The sequence below is a fragment of the Suillus subaureus genome, assembly GCF_016647635.1.
Source record: "Suillus subaureus strain MN1 chromosome Unknown BJ212scaffold_31, whole genome shotgun sequence".
In the NCBI taxonomy this organism is placed as follows: domain Eukaryota; kingdom Fungi; phylum Basidiomycota; class Agaricomycetes; order Boletales; family Suillaceae; genus Suillus; species Suillus subaureus.
In genome coordinates this window covers 216131-231657 of record NW_024538587.1, presented here as the reverse complement: position 1 = coordinate 231657, position 15527 = coordinate 216131, and the positions used below count along the sequence as shown (strand labels likewise).

Sequence of the window (15527 nt, the reverse complement as noted above, 5' to 3'; positions counted from 1 at the left end):
ACAATAAAATTTTTCAAAAAAAAAAAAGCTTGGGAAATCACGATGCTGCGGGACACGGCAGCTGCCAGCATGTAGCGTGTTTGCTGCCTGTGCCAATCTGGCAATGGTGTGCAGTATATAGGCGCAGCATCTGTCAATTTGAAGTATGTACTACCTACCGATCTGCACGGCACACGAACAGATATGTCCCGACATCATTGCGATTGACCCGGATATTAATTCAGTCTTGTCGGTCATTGATCCATTGATCATAAATGTACTTGAGAAGATTCTGGACCACGGATACGGCATCGGACAGTCCGCTATAGTCAAGGTGGTATTGAGTGACGTAGAATGATCTGCAGTTGCGGCCATCGCACAATCTTGGCGGTGTTTTCTTCCCATGCTGCACAGAATACAGGAGTCTCTAGCCAATCATTAATCATCCATAGAAGTGCCGAAAATGTCTCATCAAGAGGGCACGCGGTGCTCAACTCTTGAGACAAAGTTTGAATCACTGCCATAGCTATACTGTATATAGTAAGCAATAACCGAGATCCAAAGAATCAAGTCTACGCACCCACACCTCGCCAATCAAAACCCCGAATATTCCGTTTGCCATCTTCCCTGTTGTATACAATTGCTTCGACAATTAGAGTCCAAGTATCAACCACAACACTCGGGTCCCGTTGATCAGTGGGAAGGTTCGGTGTATCCCAACAGGACGAACAAGTGAATAGTGAGCGGGAAGAAGAAAAATCCACATCCAGCATATCTTAGGATTCAACACCTGTCTTTCGATCATCAGAGACGCTAGGACCATAATAGATTGGAACCCCACTTCAGGGAAAAATAGAGCATGACACCAATTTCATCACCGACAGGCACACAAATACCATGTAGTATCCCCAACCAGTTTGCGAGCGCCGTGGGGCCAACTTCTAAGAACACAACAGTCGACGAAAATGTCCCGGTTATTGAGAATGCCATGCCCCGTGCACATATGTGCGACAGGAATATCTCACTGCAATAGGCGTATGACGTGGCATCGATTGCGCAAGCATAGAAGCAAATGAAGCAGAATATAAATAACGCACCAAGAGCGTTCCCCGTGTGAGGTGTAGGGTCAATTAGGTAGGGGTTTTCAGGGAAGAGGTCACACAGCTGACAAGGCCAGTTGCTGTGCAGAGAGCGATAATGCATGCCAGAGAAGGGCGAAATATTCTTGCCTAGCAACCGAATACGACCAACATGATCCATGATTATGGCCGCAACCAAGTTCCGGCTCTGGCAACAGTCAGATGTCACACTAAGAATGATCGTGATCTCACCAGTAAAACCCAGGTCCTTGTAGAGGTTTACCATATAATCTGCCCAAAAATGTCAATTAGACATAGAAGTATGAACCGCATACGACCATGGAACCACATACATTTGCGGTACGAATGCTCTGTTACTGTTTGCCAAGCTCCGCCGCTTGTAACCCAGACTTGTGTATCTAACTCAACTTGTTTAATCATCTGATGGAACCCTTTCTGTGCACAGAATATTTTAGGTGCATATGATGGGCCGGAGCTGTCAACATGTAGCCCGGACACAATCTCCCAGCTTTCTGCATGTCTACCTCGCATCAGTACTGTGGAGATGGCTTAATACACAAGTAAAAATTATCGAAGGGTTGGAAATTTACACTGACGAGGGGACTCCGGCACCCACAGACTACAGCAAAGGAGCAAAAGAGAACATGTACACTGCCAGAGTACAAATAGAAATCACCAATGAAAATCAGGTTGGTCGAGTAACTGTCAACAACGATCTATCCAGTCGCCGCACCTGCCGCAACAATCCAAACACCTTCGCATAGGGATCACGGTCGACATATTTCTAGAGTACCGAAAAGACTCACATGCTGTCCCACGAGAAGCCCCCGTGAGGGTGGAGGAACCTCCGATCCAAAAATTAGAATGATTACCGTCATCATCCCCACTGCCCAGCCGATTACGAAGCGCGCCACAATAAGCATGGCGGCATTCACGAATCCTGCAAGGAGATACCGGCTGGAATAGAGAACATAGAAGCGGTTTTCATCGTCATTTTTCTGCAGTATCAGTCGCACGTCCAACCAGCAACGAATGCACCGCAAACACCACCTGCAGAGAAAATTCCTTTGATTGTGCTTATTATCGCGTTTGAATATGCTGGATTTTCTGCCAGGTTGAAGTAGGTAAGGAATCCTGGTTGTCCAAGTGTATATATGTGAGAACGCTGTTCACGTAACCATATGTCAGGCTACCCAGCATCAGGATAAGGATAGTCCTTATGTTATACCACGAGTAGTGATAGTCATGGCGGATGTAGGGCGCCCATGATGGTCAGCAGGGTGTACAAGTGCCACGATTCCACTGTGGTTAAGTCAAAATAGTCCGATGTTCCATGGCGAGCTGGGTCGAATCAACAGCTAGAGTATCATCGAGTGAAACTTTCGTCCAAGAAGAAAGCAGAACACTCACAAATTCGATATCGATTGACGGCAAAAATAAAGGAATCCTGAGTCACGCTGAATTCTTGGTGTCTCGGACTAGCAAGACATTACTGGTATGTCACGGTAGTGCTCGAGTCAGGTTAGTCGATCGTTCATGACATTAATTTCAGCTGGAAGTTCCTTTTGAATTCGTGATTTTATGGTATGGTATGCTTTTTCATCAGCTGCAGAATTAATGCAGCTAAAAAAACATGTCTAGGTTAACTTCCGAGCTCTGCAGCGCGAGGATCAAAGCGATGATTTGTCACGCACATTCTGAATTGAACTAACCCTAACCCACATTTCCTAACACGGCAAGTGCGGCGTCGGTCACCATGTCCTTTGGGTTGGCACTTCCCACCTAGCCACTCTTTTCTTCGTTTCCTTCGTTACTTCTTCTCTTGCCATGGACTACGACAGAAAATCGACTGTATCTTCATTCTATGGAGGACGCAGGGGCTCATTCGATGCCCTAAATCATTCACAATCTCCTGATTACGCTCCTTCTGGTCGTCCACGAGACGATGCTTCTTCCTTCTATGCTGATCGACAACCACGGACGAGCCATGATATGTTAACGGGAGGACAATCCGCAGGGTACAACGCATCATCTTTTTTGCCGCCGGGCGCCTAGAACCGCTGAAAGGCGGACGTGATGAGGAAGAAGAAGCTCCGGAAGTTCAGACCTGGGATGTTTATGCAGACTTTAATAACGCCGGCCCAAGATACAGTACTGCTTTTGGCATTGGACAACATCATGAAGCAGGGTATGCACACGGAAGAGCTAATATGTCCTACCAAGCTAACCGATACGCAGCTATCATCAGCTTCCCCCACCTCCGCCTCCGCCTGGTGCCAAGACAGATGGCGATGCCGATAGTGCTCAAACTCCAGTCGAGCTAGTTACAGTGCCTGCACTCGGTCCGGAATGGCAACTATCCGAAATGAAAAACATGACTAAGTCGGGTCGACGAGAGATGGAGAGTGAGAAGCGGCAGGAGAAGTGGAAAGCCTGGCATCGTGGGGAGACGGGTTTGTGTGGAAAGTGGTTCACGAAAAGGTTCCTTGCCTTCTTCATATTTGGGTTGGCTGCCATGTAAGTCGCGCTCGTCTTCCTGGGGTACAGAAATATCGAAAGCTTTTATAGCATTGGCACTATCCTCGCAATCACCATTCCTCGAGTACCTGGTCTCTCATTCAACAGCTCCACACCTCTTGTTGCCGCTACTGGGAGCTACAATGCTTCAATCCCAACTCAGTTCTCCCGGTACCCAGCCAATTTCTCATTTCCAGCGTACGCAGATATTCAAGTTGATACCACCTCCAATATTATTCCCCTTACCTTCAACTACATCTCTGCACAAGTGTGGGATTCGGACTCGAATCTACAAGTCGGTACGGGTTACTTTGGAAAAGATACCCTCCCCGCCAAGTCATATCCAAAGATCCAGGTCCCACTCAACTTCTCGTATGTTGCATCAAATGACTCAGATCCAACATGGAATGAGTGGTATAATGCCTGCAAGAATTCTGGGCTTTATGCTAATGGGTCAAGGCCAGGTCAGTGTGTATGTCATGATTGCTTCTGTTTGCTCATGAGAACGACAGGTGTAAATTTCAGGCTCATTCTTACGATGGATATCGCCGGGCTGCCATCAACCCAGTCCCAATCCACACAGGTGGATGCGGCCCCTTGCCCTATCGAGCTGTCCATCAATGCAGCATGATGGCTTATTATTGGATTTATTCGCGTGTCGCCTCTTGTCTACCTGCTTATTCTGGTTCTACTGTGTTCTGGGACGTTGCACTATCTCCGCCATTACATAGTCTTGGATATCGGACAATATGACCATCCGTCGTTATTTCACAGCCTGCGTATTCACCTTGCCACAGTCTGTCATTATTTCGTCTTTTCATTTTAGTATTTGCGGCATTACTCACATCATCACGATGTGTAAACAGACAAGTATTGAATTATAATATGCTGGCATCGATCAATGATTCGGGTTCTGTTTACTAATTCCCAGTTCGATTTTCGTGGTGGGCTTCAAGTTGCCCACTTATAAGACGAGCAGGTCCTGGAGGTACGAACACTGGACAGCTGAGCACGATGGCTTATCACCGCGGTATACGTACGCCTCGCATTTAGATTGACGTCGCTTACTTTCCAGAACTCGAGCAGCAGAACTTCTCGATGACGAGACTCGAGCGCTTGACCTTCTTCCTGCAATGGTGTCCGTGCTGCGGCCGGAGCCTACTCGTTTCCCTGCTCATTTATGAGAGATAAGAAGATGCGTGCCGTGGATTTTTGCGCACGAAACCCATTCTCCGCCTCTCGACCAGATGCAAGTGGAGTATTCAGCTAACAATGTTGCAGCGGCAAGGAGTTTGCAGGTCTACACGGTACGTTCCCTTGTCGACCCGATAGTCGTTGATAACAATGAATAACCCATGTGTTGCCAGTATCTATATAGTGCGTTTCACTGTTCGAACTACTTCTTTCGTGTTCTAAACACATTTCAGCGTCAATGGCTACATTCTGGGTGGGCTTGTCCCAATGTATTGCGTTTCTGTGTGTTGTTAAACTCCCTTGCTTAGATCTACGATTATGCTTGTTCGCTTCATCAGGAGGTAATTTACTCGTTCAACTTCATTTTTATATTTTTATAATAATAATCCATTTATAGTGGACGTTCCTGCTTCTGTCACGCTGGTCTAAAGTAAAAGGCCTTTATATCATCGCACGATACGCGCCTTTTGTCCTCTTAGCCGGGCATTTATATAGTGCGTCCAGCTCCTAAAGTCATTGTTATGAATTGACATGTCGTGCTTCAGTGAACTTCATTCCAAACGAGAACTCCGATGTGTGTGAATGTGCGATAGACTCGTTGATCTCAATGACGCTGACAGCATGACTAGAAATGCCAGTTGTTGAACAATATTTGCTCATGTACGTGCATTGTGCATATACACATGGACATCCTCGCTTAGCCCTAACCATTCCTCTTACAGGTTTCAGTCTGATATCAGTCTCCTGTTCTGAATGTATATATCCTTTCCCCGCAAAATCCGCACGATCTTGATCACATTCGTCCAGGCTTTTTTGTCCTTAGAACATGTGCGCTCTGGAACAACAACAGAATTGTATTCGTTACCGTGGTCGTTACCTTCCTTGTGAGTCCCATCCTCAGTGCACCTCTAACTTGTGTAAGCCATCTGTCAGGCTGTCGTCGTATCGTCCATAGGCTTTGCCTTCGCCACTACTGCCAATGCACCGTGTATGCGCTCCTACCTTAGCCTTGTTCTACCACCATTCACACTGCACTTTTACAGGGACGACCAGCGCGATCCCGGGCATCACAGGCTGCTACCAGAGCTCAGCCGTCGTCCAGCTTTTCATACCATTTCTTCTCTTGATTGGGCTTGAATTTGGTATGTCGTCCGGAATAAGAAGTTTACATCTATGCAGACGCGCGCTAACTGACAATCTCCAGGTCTCGTGTCCCTTACGCTCATACGCGCTATACAGAGCTGGCGGTCATCCAACAGCCATGTCTACACCGTCCTGGTGAAGCATAACATATTCTACTATGCATGCGGTCTGTGTGAGTCAGGACATACACAAGTTTTCAGGCCATTTTCCTGTGCTCATCAATAATGATTCTCGTTACGAAAGTTTTCTCGGGAGTGAATGTTCTCACGTTGCTGCTCTTCCACGTGCGTGAAGCTTCAAATTCCTCCATCACCGAGCTATTAACCATCCGTACCCACAGTACGGATACCAAGCCATGTTCCAAGAGTGCGCACTTTCATCCTGCCATGCGCAGACTTACTAACGGCACCCCCAAATGCATACCTATGTACAGTTTCCAATTCATCGTCCTCGCGATCCTCGCTACACGCATGCACCTCCACCTATGGCATACAGACCGATATACACATAGCTCTAACGCCCTCGTGTTTATTCCTCTGTCCGACATTTCATCCGCGGGCAGTCCGATATGACATTCAGTGTCGTTCAAACGTTTATGGAGTGCTATTTGAACTGTACGAGGTTAGTCGAGCCGAACCTCGTCAGATCTGGCTCTGTTCGCTTAAAAACAATGCAGTTTCTGTTGTGGGCAGGAGGTGCACCTGGATAGACTTCAAGTTGATCAGTGTAACATTGATAGATATCGAGCTTCCACTGCTGGCGGTGGTAGATGAATGTATGATTATCAAGATTTTGGGTGCACTGGAGTCAGAACTTGATGCACACCAAACTCGAGCGATCGAGAGGGCGATGAATGTTTTACACTTGACCGCAACACACAGGTTATCATTCTGAAATATTGGTATCATTCATTCAATCGTTTGACTTCGAAACTCGCTAATCTTTACGTACGTACTCACCTCCGGCGGGGTGAGGGCAAATTCCGATTGAACTAGCCCAATCCGATTGATACTTAGTAAAGGGAGGTCCAGATGGTGTCGTAGCGTTGCAACGGCTGATGTTGATTGTATAACACCACCCACTGTTTCAGCGTCGCGTCTCATTCCGCTCAAAGTGAAACTTCAGCGGTTTCCAGCTGGAGATACATAAGCAGCTGCATATGTGTATCCTTTGTGCGCAAGACCCATTTTCTACCTCTCGACCGAATGGAGGCGAAGTACTCGTCTGACGATATTGCAGCGGCGATGAGTCTGCAGACTTACAAAGTGCGTCTCTTTCTTTTCGATACTTCGAATGGATAATATAATGATAGATGGGTGATCCACATGTCACTAGTATGTATACAGTGCGTACTTGTCTGAATCGATGCTCTCCCTTGTCCTGACACAATTCAGCGTCGATGGCTACATTCTGGGTGGGCTTGTCTTGATGTCTTGCCGTCCGCTGTTAAACTTGCTTACAGATTTATAATTTTGCTTGTTCGCTTCAAGAAGAGGTAACGTTTCATCACAAGCTCCGATATATTGATCATCACGTGCTGTTCAAAGTGGACATTCCTGCTTCAATCGCGCTGGACCAAGGTAAAAGATCTTTATATCGCCACCCGATTTGTGCCTTTTCTCCTTTTAACTGCACATCTATATAGTACGTCCGGCTTGAGCACAGATTGTTCTGGTGGTGAATTGGCTTGCCACACTTCAGCGAACTTCATCCCGAACGAGAACCCTGATGTATGTGAACTCGCAGTAGACTTACTACCAACTGATCGCCGTGTGATATTGCTAGACATGCAAGATCTTGGTTAATGTTTGCTCAGGTATGTGCACGGTACAGACATTTATGCACACCCTTGCTGAGAGTCCCACAGTTCTCAGCCAGACATCAGCCAGTTGCTCCGACTGTATTTCTCCTCCCCCTCAACATACTCACATTTCTGATCCCATTCACCCCTGCAGACTTCTTCATGCTCCGAACATGTGCACTCTGGAAACACAATCGATTCGTGCTCGTTTTCATACTGGGTTTTTTCCCTGTAAGTTCAATGCTCTCACCGCACCTCGAGGCCGTTCTAGATGCATCAGTCAGGTTGCCATCATAGCATGTACCAGCACTGCCCTTGCCTCTCTTGTCACCACATCTTGTACGGGCTCTCGCTTCTCAATTGGCGCCCTGCCCACCATTCACATTCACTCTCTACTTTCGCAGATGTTACCAGTGCCATCCCAGGCATCACAGGTTGTTATAACACCGACAACTTCTTCGTTCCGTTTCTTCTCTTTTTTATATTGGAATTAGGTTTGTCAATTTGAACATAGATATGCACAGATGTCTGACCAACGTTTTTCTAGGTCTTATGTCTCTCATACTCATACATGCCATACGGAGCTGGCGGATGGCCAGGGGCCGTCTGTACGCCGTCCTGGTGAAGAATAACATTTTTATTATGCATGCGGTTTGTGTGAGTCAATACATATATATATCGTCACTCATTTCCCATGCTCATCGACGATGATTCTGGTTTCGAACGTTTTATCGGCGGTAAACGTCCTTGCGTCCCATTATCTCCACGTGCGTGGACCACTCATGCCCTGTATGGCCAAAAAATTGATATCCCGCACACCCAGTACCAGTACCACGTCATGTTCCAAGAGTACGCATCCATAAATTCGTTTGTGCATTCCTACTAACACCCCACACTTGGCAACATACAGTTTACAGTTTATCATCCTCGCGATCCTTGCCTTGCGCATGCACCTGCATTTCTGGCAGATCGACCAGCAGCCACACAACATGGACGCTTTCGTTTGTATTTCTCTATCCGACATGTGACCTGTGGGCAGTACATGGAAGGGATTAACACGATATGCAGTGATCATCGAAGATCTTCAGACGTCAGACTTTAATGAATCGATGGTGAAGGGCACGCGTCAAACGAACATTGTTGTTCGGGGGTGCAAAACCGTAGAATCGTAGATCTATTATCGCGGTATGAACTTATTGGAAATCAACTCGCCAAGCATCATGATAGTAATAGTATCTTTTTCGTTTGACTCAATCACTCGTTCTACGCCAGCGGGGTTGCCATATTAGGCAACTCCACGCATGGTACTTTCGCCACACTCGCTCTTCGTTTTCCCCCAGATTCGACTGGGGGTAAGTAAGTCATGTCTCGGTATGCCCGCTACATTCCTTACTCTTACTAATGTACTATAGAACTCACTAGAGTTCGTTCTGTCTAGCCCAGCGCTCGTTTCTATCATAACCAATATACGATGTGAATGCAAAAGAAAATACAGGTGATGTCGGGATAATCGCACAAAATAGGTCCGCGTGTCAAAACGTATATGCAGCCGCTCGCCGGGAGGGCAGGGTCTTTGTTAGCAGGATATATTGCCCTTCACTCTACTTGAAAGCTAAGTGAAAGGCAGGTGAGGAACGTAGCACGGGTGACATCACTGAAGACTCACCAGCGAACCAAGCACGTGTGCTAGCCTTTGTAGCTTCATCGCTTGCCTCCATCATTGATAGGTACAACTCAAGACCTTCTCCATATTTACCTACCCGAAGGAGTGCAATGCACAATTGTCTGTTGGCGGATTGCCACAACGACTTGAGGTCCCACCCGAAGAACTGTAAGAACACGGAGTTGAGCAGGAAAAATATTTTCAGTTGCGTCAAACAACGTACCACGGCGAATTCCTCGTACATAGTATGGATTGGCAATTTGGCAAAGAAATTGCTAGCCTTCACAGCGGCAGCGAAAATTTCAACAGCTTCGTTGTAAAACTTGCCATCCAAGGTAGTGGTTCCCAGTTGGACTTGCAGATACGCCTGATGTGCGAAGCACGCACGAACCAATTAACGCACAAACTAGTGCATGATTGAGTGGATGATGGTCACCTCTACGACAAGACAAGCAACGGGTTCTACACTGGGACCGGCAGCCAGCTCTTTGACACGCATCATTGCTTCTTCGTGTTCATTTGCATTGAACAACGCGATAGCCTGAAATCCTTAATCAAGTGTGGCGGATGCAAAACAAATATAACTTGCCTTGATCAAGAAGAGGAGTAGAGTAGTCTTCGAATCTCCGTTCGCGAACGTGAATGCGAGGTCAAAGGCTGTCCTGGCATCGTGAACATGCTGTTTGCCACAGAGGGCGCTACCTTTGGCGATATATCCTATCAACGAAGGCTGTATGCTGAGGGACTATGTCGGGATGATAGTTAGCGTATTTTAAGGGGGCATAAGGTCGTTGTCACCTTGAGTGCATTTTGAAGGGCACGGTCCCAGTCGACTATGCGGGCCATAACGAGTGAGCGGTTGGCATAGGAGATGTAGTTGTTGGTATCAGCTTCGATCTCCTGCGTGAGTAGCTTTTCAGCCGTTGACAAGTCTCCCGTGATAAATGCTTCGCGGACGGTCGTGGTGACGGGAAGGATCTATATGGAGTATGTTCATATTACATTATACAAGCCTAGGATGGAAGCATGCCTTTGAATCAGCGTCTTGGTCTTCAGTGCCTCCCTGACGATATCTGAGGCTGTAGGTGTGCTGGTCCTCGATGGAAGCCCGCTCGGTAGGTGCCCAGATCTGATTGGCGCCAGACCAACTTCCCCAAAGTATAATTTTCGTCTGGTTTGCCGATTTTCCATAGTCTAGGTCTAAGCTGAAATTCGTGCCATAGGCCAATATCCTGCGGAACAAAAACGATAAGAATCAATTTACAACCAGACATGCACGGTGTGAAAGACATGCACACCTAATGCCCTTGGCGCTTTTGACGTCGGAGTCTTTGACATCCCACTTGAAAGGGGACGGAACAGCAACGACCCTGGTGCCACCACTGGCGTTGCCTTCGATTCCAAGGTATTGTCCAGAGTGGGAGGACTTTATGAACCACCCGTTCTGGTCACCATCCTGCTGGAAGATCCACTAAGAACCAAGAAGCCAATCAGTACGACTTGCGCAGTGGGATGGCAAGTAAGCGCATTACTGCCTGGTTGGAGCCATCGTGGGGGCAATAACCTTGGACTAAATTAAGGCGATATTAGCGCTGGCTTGGGATACTCCTGAAGCAGGGATGATATGCTTACCGGAGTAGTTATCATCACCTGAGAGGTCAACAGCAGTGCCTCCCTGACAGTTTTTCAGGCTGTATGTGTGTTGGTTCTTGATGCGAGCCATTGTGGTGCTGACTTATTAGAATGCTATCAGCTTCAAAGCTTCAAGTTGAACGCTGTACTTATACTAAGTACCTGCTCAGGGAATAAAGGAGCTCAAAATTTAAACGCCCAAGCCCAATGCCCAATGCCCAATGCCCCAACCTCGTGACCGAAATGAGTATTGACACGCATCACCTGCCATATTGTCGTGCTCCAAAACTTCGTCGTTGCGCCATATGATATTATCAACTGGTGGCCAGAACTGCACTGTCTGGGGGATAGTAAGAATAGTCCAGCGATAAGATATCAGCGATAGAGTGGGCCTCAATGGCTTGGCCGGTGGTTCGGGTGTGGGACATAGGAATGCTTGCACTAGCGCGTCACGACCGCAGCAGGTCAAAATAGCTTGGGTGAGGGTTTCCCCAGGTTCCTACCAGAGGTTGAAAACGAACTATGTATTCCCACTCTATTCAATACTTGTTGAACGCGACGATGGACGTGTTGATCATTGTCCAGGCCAGTTCCGGAATCCGGTAGCATTCGCTCCGTATCGAGTCTCACGGGCCCTATAAAGGAAGCTATTCAAATCTGGCGCCCTCATTTGCTCGTCTGCTTGTGACTCGGAACACCATTAACTCATGCCTCCTCATGATCTCCCGGCCCCGCCATCTTGGACGATACCCAATTTCGTGTTGAGGGTGGAGGACCTGTCACATCCTGGGGCATCGATCTTCTTTGACTGCGTCAAGCCCAAGGAAGCACTCAAGCTTGCAGTTGAAGCATCTTATACCTGGCTGTATACCTCGCTCACGGCCCCAACGCAGTGAGTACTACGCATTCTCAATTCACTATAAATGTGTTGTGAATTATCATTCCAAGCGTCAAGACGATCACGCTCGTTCTCAGACCATTCAATGGCGTAGCATACACATTTGGCACGCATGAGACGAAAGAGATCAATTTCTCCCTCGATTGGATCAAAACATCAGAGGCTCGCGCACGAGATGAAATACTAGGCGTGCTGGTTCACGAGGTTGTGCATTGCTATCAGTACAATGCAAAAGAGACATGTCCAGGGGGTCTTATTGAGGGTATTGCAGGTGTGCACATTTTGATACCATCCTTTGAGTTTAAATTTTGTCTTCCGAACTACTGGTAGATTTTGTAAGGCTTCACGCTGGTTTTGCACCACCACACTGGAGACCTAGAGCTGAGGGGAAGTGGGACGCAGGGTACGATGCTACGGCGTACTTTCTTGACTGGATCGAGAAGCGCTGTGGCGAAGGGACTGTCCGAAAACTTAATGGATCTATGAAGGATTCGAGATACAGGGTGGAACTCTTTGAGAAGGTGACTGGAGAGAGCGTGAGCTCCTTGTATGCACTATACCGTGAACATCTGGAACAGACAGGTAAGATATCTCTTGCATGAATCTTGATACATAATACCAGTAGCAAATATTTTTGTAGACTCGGAAGCTACAGGAAGCTGTTAATTTACCCAGTGGTAGATTTTCAAGGCACTGCGGCCTGCATCACCTATGAGGCTATGACTCACGAGTCCCCGAAACACGCACCTTCGAGAGTCAAACCTCGAATGCTACTGGCCTTCAATCTCTGACTACGTACTAGGTCAATACACATGGATGAAGACCCCGTACAACCAACATGCTTGAAGGATCTGACTCGCTCAATTCAATAGTTGCTAGCGCAGAACCGTTCCAATTCAGGCCCCGACTCCCGAAACCCCTATTTCTCTTTCTACTACTTTCAATCACTCAAACACAAAGAGGCCTCGCCGAGAAGAATATGAATGTGCCCCACCACAAGGCAGACACGTTGTCCCTTGGCGATTCGAATCTATCTTCTATTCACATGCATTACTCTGAGCCGCATATCCATCAGCTGCCGGTGGAGCTTCTACAGCAAATATTTTTGCTCATCGTCAACGACATCTCAAACTGTCCTAGAATTTTCAAATTAATAGGTATCCGCATCTTGGGAGATTTTCTCAACCCTCCCCTAGTCTTCACCCGGGTGTGCCGCCTTTGGCGGGTCGTCGCACACTCGACGACAGGGCTTTGGTCGCGCATCCAGATTACACTTCCCGGTGGAGATGAGCCATTGAAGCCGTTCCTTTGAATTCATGTCTGCTCCAATGTTGGCTCGCCCGCTCTGATAGTCAGCCTCTCACCCTTCGCATCGATCGGATCTACTTTTCATGCCATTTCTTTATGTATAAGCCTGTCAGGTGCAAAGCTGTACCAGGTTACAGGAAACTTTCACAGGCAGATTTTCGACTTCTCGAGATTCTTCAGTCCGAGAGTAGGCGGTGGGAAACAGTGGTTGGCGTGTTACTTGAAAACGAATGGCCCACTTTCAAGTTAGATACGCCGCAATTGAGAACCTTGGAATGTAGCTGGTTAGGTCTTCATAAATTCAATGCATCAAATCTCCGTCGGCTACACATCCTGAGTGAGTCGGGGGGGATCACTACTAGTCCTATTCCTACCTACAAAAATTTACGACATCTTCATCTTCAATACGCTTCCCCAAACATCGTCCGTTCCATTTCAGTGATCTTCCCTTTTCTGGAGACCATCATAGTGGCGAATGTATTTAGCGGTCATGACGACGCTGGAAGCCATTTGGTCACCCATTCTTGCCTTGAATCATTGACTCTCCCTCTACCCTCGGATCTCAATTATTCGCACTGGTTTACCGAAATATTTGTCGGCCTTCATCTTCCTGTGTTGCGGAAATTAACACTGGTAGGATGCCCAACCAAATCGGGGGTTGATCGTATCATGGCTTGGTTAGAAGTTACAGCGACTTGCAACTTGCAGGTGATAGACTTTCAGACGGCCATGCCGCAGGATGAAGTCGATGTGGATGTGGTTGAGCCGTTGCTTTCAGTTGTGAGGGAGATTTCGGTCTGCTACTCCGATGTCGTGCCCCGCACAATTAGTTGTGCACACCTTGCATGCCCTACTACTTTGAAACAGCATGGGCACTTGTTGCGGTCAGCTACAAGAAAGAAAAAACGTCAAAAGGAGGAGACAGAGAAACTCTCATCGCATGACACCGGCCCTACACAGAGGGATGCAGAACAGGAAATATCAACAGGAAAAAAGCGCAGAAAAATAGCACGAGGTAGATGCATACTGTAGGGACTGTAGAGATGACGAGAGCCATCTGCAATGTGTATAACCTGGAAGGCGCTTAAGGATTCTTATTACACCCACCAATCACCCCTCGTCGAGAACTGTTGTAAGTCAGATGGAGACAGAATATAATTTAATTGCAAATTCAGTTATTAGCTTTCTTTCCAGTTTCGTTATTGTTTATCGCCAACTCGGGTGCAGCACAGATGCGCTTTATAGTTTTCCAAGGAGTTCTTCGTGATACTTCTTCACCTCATCTACGAAGTCGGACTTCGCGGGCCACCCGATAACGAGTCCCTCCTCGTCTGAGGCATCAGGTTTGGGAATGACGTGGAAGTGTACGTGGTCGACAACCTAAACGCGCAAACCAATGTTAGTCAATGCTGTCTAAGCCCAATGAGTTGAAGGCGCAGACAAACCTGGTGTGCAATGCGGCCGTTATTCTTGGTGGTGGGGTCAGCTATGCAGGCTAAACGGCAGGGAATGGGGAGAGGGGGACGGTAATTGCATGTGGGATTGAACGTACCTGAAGGATGTTGTAGTTCTCGAGCCCTTGTGCAGTGGCGATCTTCTTCGCGATGGGCATCACATCCGCGAGGTATTCATCTGGGAGCTCGTGGAGCTTTGCCGCGTGGTCTATAATGCACGTATTAGCGCATTGTCTCACAACATAGTCCTTTTTCCTTTCTGGTGACGGCTGACACACCTTTAGGGATAATCAAAGCATGGCCCTTGGAGAGGGGGCCAATGTCAAGGAATGAGTACCTGATCTATGATAAATATGTGTCTATAATTTGACGGAAGAAAAAGGACGAACGAAAAGTTTGTCTCGATGATCTTAAAGCTTGGGATTTCGCCTAGAACACAGTAGCGTGATAAGGTGGCGTAGCTGAATGACGAGAAGTAGTCAACATACCCTTGATGATCTTGCAAAATATGCAGGTGCTGAGTGTCCGTGCTGCTGCCGCCATGGTGGTTTGAGTCGAGGCAAATATTGATATCCGATAAGGCTGACTATCAGTGCTTCTTCGTCATTGTCAATTCTGATGATGATGACATGTATTTGGCCATGCCACGGTGCTACATGTCGCACATGATCAAGCTGACAAAGCGGACGTCTTCCTGGTTCCCTCACACGACTTACAAGATTTACATTTCGCGGCATCTCTGTTGACTCGTGGGTCTTGACGGCTTATCCTAGTAATTCCCATCGATTGGTCTGGCTAGTAGGTGAGACTAGTATCCTCTGTTCCTTTTCTCCAACTT

General features: G+C 47.3%; 8 protein-coding genes across 8 annotated transcripts; 5 read left to right on the top strand and 3 right to left on the bottom strand.

The window, feature by feature from the left end:
* Window positions 1-308: 308 nt before the first annotated feature.
* On the bottom strand, window positions 309-2002 carry BJ212DRAFT_1302209 (uncharacterized protein; the record flags this gene model as incomplete). Its single annotated transcript, XM_041333231.1, has 8 exons — window positions 309-505; window positions 560-606; window positions 800-920; window positions 1077-1349; window positions 1412-1599; window positions 1676-1698; window positions 1813-1863; window positions 1886-2002. 8 exons carry the CDS (start codon window positions 2000-2002, stop codon window positions 309-311), a joined length of 1017 nt encoding a protein of 338 aa, XP_041189666.1.
* A 788-nt stretch (window positions 2003-2790) lies between these two features.
* BJ212DRAFT_1376505 (uncharacterized protein) lies at window positions 2791-4623 on the top strand. The gene is made up of 5 exons (XM_041336490.1): window positions 2791-3073; window positions 3097-3267; window positions 3318-3596; window positions 3648-4060; window positions 4109-4623. Exons 1-5 carry the CDS (start codon window positions 2907-2909, stop codon window positions 4225-4227), a joined length of 1149 nt encoding a protein of 382 aa, XP_041189665.1. The 5' UTR covers window positions 2791-2906; the 3' UTR covers window positions 4228-4623.
* BJ212DRAFT_573154 (uncharacterized protein) lies at window positions 4389-6780 on the top strand. Its single transcript, XM_041343547.1, has 16 exons — window positions 4389-4903; window positions 4964-4973; window positions 5024-5043; window positions 5099-5131; window positions 5188-5284; window positions 5336-5364; window positions 5420-5450; window positions 5513-5545; window positions 5598-5674; window positions 5724-5778; window positions 5834-5932; window positions 5995-6105; window positions 6177-6217; window positions 6274-6299; window positions 6367-6554; window positions 6610-6780. Exons 1-15 carry the CDS (start codon window positions 4844-4846, stop codon window positions 6503-6505), a joined length of 861 nt encoding a protein of 286 aa, XP_041189664.1. The 5' UTR covers window positions 4389-4843; the 3' UTR covers window positions 6506-6554; window positions 6610-6780.
* A 735-nt stretch (window positions 6781-7515) lies between these two features.
* BJ212DRAFT_1376498 (uncharacterized protein) lies at window positions 7516-8955 on the top strand. The gene is made up of 9 exons (XM_041336489.1): window positions 7516-7663; window positions 7719-7749; window positions 7801-7833; window positions 7889-7965; window positions 8019-8073; window positions 8139-8228; window positions 8282-8391; window positions 8564-8583; window positions 8645-8955. Exons 4-9 carry the CDS (start codon window positions 7897-7899, stop codon window positions 8760-8762), a joined length of 462 nt encoding a protein of 153 aa, XP_041189663.1. The 5' UTR covers window positions 7516-7663; window positions 7719-7749; window positions 7801-7833; window positions 7889-7896; the 3' UTR covers window positions 8763-8955.
* Window positions 8956-10400: 1445 nt separating this feature from the next.
* BJ212DRAFT_1278575 (ricin B lectin domain-containing protein) lies at window positions 10401-11120 on the bottom strand (the record flags this gene model as incomplete). Its single annotated transcript, XM_041331440.1, has 4 exons — window positions 10401-10629; window positions 10696-10868; window positions 10930-10967; window positions 11030-11120. The coding sequence occupies 4 exons, from the start codon at window positions 11118-11120 to the stop codon at window positions 10401-10403; spliced, it is 531 nt and encodes a 176-aa protein (XP_041189662.1).
* Window positions 11121-11736: 616 nt separating this feature from the next.
* On the top strand, window positions 11737-12593 carry BJ212DRAFT_1448571 (uncharacterized protein; the record flags this gene model as incomplete). Its single annotated transcript, XM_041338561.1, has 4 exons — window positions 11737-11921; window positions 11978-12198; window positions 12258-12509; window positions 12568-12593. The coding sequence occupies 4 exons, from the start codon at window positions 11737-11739 to the stop codon at window positions 12591-12593; spliced, it is 684 nt and encodes a 227-aa protein (XP_041189661.1).
* A 613-nt stretch (window positions 12594-13206) lies between these two features.
* BJ212DRAFT_572880 (uncharacterized protein) lies at window positions 13207-14648 on the top strand. The gene has a single exon (XM_041343546.1). The coding sequence runs from the start codon at window positions 13332-13334 to the stop codon at window positions 14265-14267; it is 936 nt and encodes a 311-aa protein (XP_041189660.1). The 5' UTR covers window positions 13207-13331; the 3' UTR covers window positions 14268-14648.
* Window positions 14371-15355, bottom strand: BJ212DRAFT_572810 (HIT-like domain-containing protein). The gene is made up of 6 exons (XM_041343545.1): window positions 15178-15355; window positions 15079-15118; window positions 14968-15026; window positions 14788-14897; window positions 14681-14704; window positions 14371-14615 (listed from the first exon to the last, which is right to left on the bottom strand). Exons 1-6 carry the CDS (start codon window positions 15230-15232, stop codon window positions 14475-14477), a joined length of 429 nt encoding a protein of 142 aa, XP_041189659.1. The 5' UTR covers window positions 15233-15355; the 3' UTR covers window positions 14371-14474.
* Between the last annotated feature and the right edge of the window lie 172 nt (window positions 15356-15527).

What these genes read in the sequence shown, in the direction of transcription:
- BJ212DRAFT_1376498 (XM_041336489.1), top strand. Translation starts at nt 7,897, where the DNA reads ATGCTCCGAACATGTGCACTCTGGAAACACAATCGATTCGTGCTCGTT. An exon ending in CTTTTTTATATTGGAATTAG is followed by an intron (nt 8,229 to 8,281) that starts GTTTGTCAATTT and finishes ACGTTTTTCTAG; the next exon opens with GTCTTATGTCTCTCATACTC. An exon ending in TACCACGTCATGTTCCAAGA is followed by an intron (nt 8,584 to 8,644) that starts GTACGCATCCAT and finishes GGCAACATACAG; the next exon opens with TTTACAGTTTATCATCCTCG.
- BJ212DRAFT_1376505 (XM_041336490.1), top strand. Translation starts at nt 2,907, where the DNA reads ATGGACTACGACAGAAAATCGACTGTATCTTCATTCTATGGAGGACGC. An exon ending in GGACAACATCATGAAGCAGG is followed by an intron (nt 3,268 to 3,317) that starts GTATGCACACGG and finishes ACCGATACGCAG; the next exon opens with CTATCATCAGCTTCCCCCAC. An exon ending in ATATTTGGGTTGGCTGCCAT is followed by an intron (nt 3,597 to 3,647) that starts GTAAGTCGCGCT and finishes AAGCTTTTATAG; the next exon opens with CATTGGCACTATCCTCGCAA.
- BJ212DRAFT_572880 (XM_041343546.1), top strand. Translation starts at nt 13,332, where the DNA reads ATGTATAAGCCTGTCAGGTGCAAAGCTGTACCAGGTTACAGGAAACTT.
- BJ212DRAFT_572810 (XM_041343545.1), bottom strand. Translation starts at nt 15,232, where the DNA reads ATGGCGGCAGCAGCACGGACACTCAGCACCTGCATATTTTGCAAGATC. An exon ending in ATTTTGCAAGATCATCAAGG is followed by an intron (nt 15,119 to 15,177) that starts GTATGTTGACTA and finishes ACTGTGTTCTAG; the next exon opens with GCGAAATCCCAAGCTTTAAG. An exon ending in AGAACTACAACATCCTTCAG is followed by an intron (nt 14,705 to 14,787) that starts GTACGTTCAATC and finishes CCCACCACCAAG; the next exon opens with AATAACGGCCGCATTGCACA.
- BJ212DRAFT_573154 (XM_041343547.1), top strand. Translation starts at nt 4,844, where the DNA reads ATGCAAGTGGAGTATTCAGCTAACAATGTTGCAGCGGCAAGGAGTTTG. An exon ending in CTTAGCCGGGCATTTATATA is followed by an intron (nt 5,285 to 5,335) that starts GTGCGTCCAGCT and finishes GTCGTGCTTCAG; the next exon opens with TGAACTTCATTCCAAACGAG. An exon ending in CTACTATGCATGCGGTCTGT is followed by an intron (nt 6,106 to 6,176) that starts GTGAGTCAGGAC and finishes TCGTTACGAAAG; the next exon opens with TTTTCTCGGGAGTGAATGTT.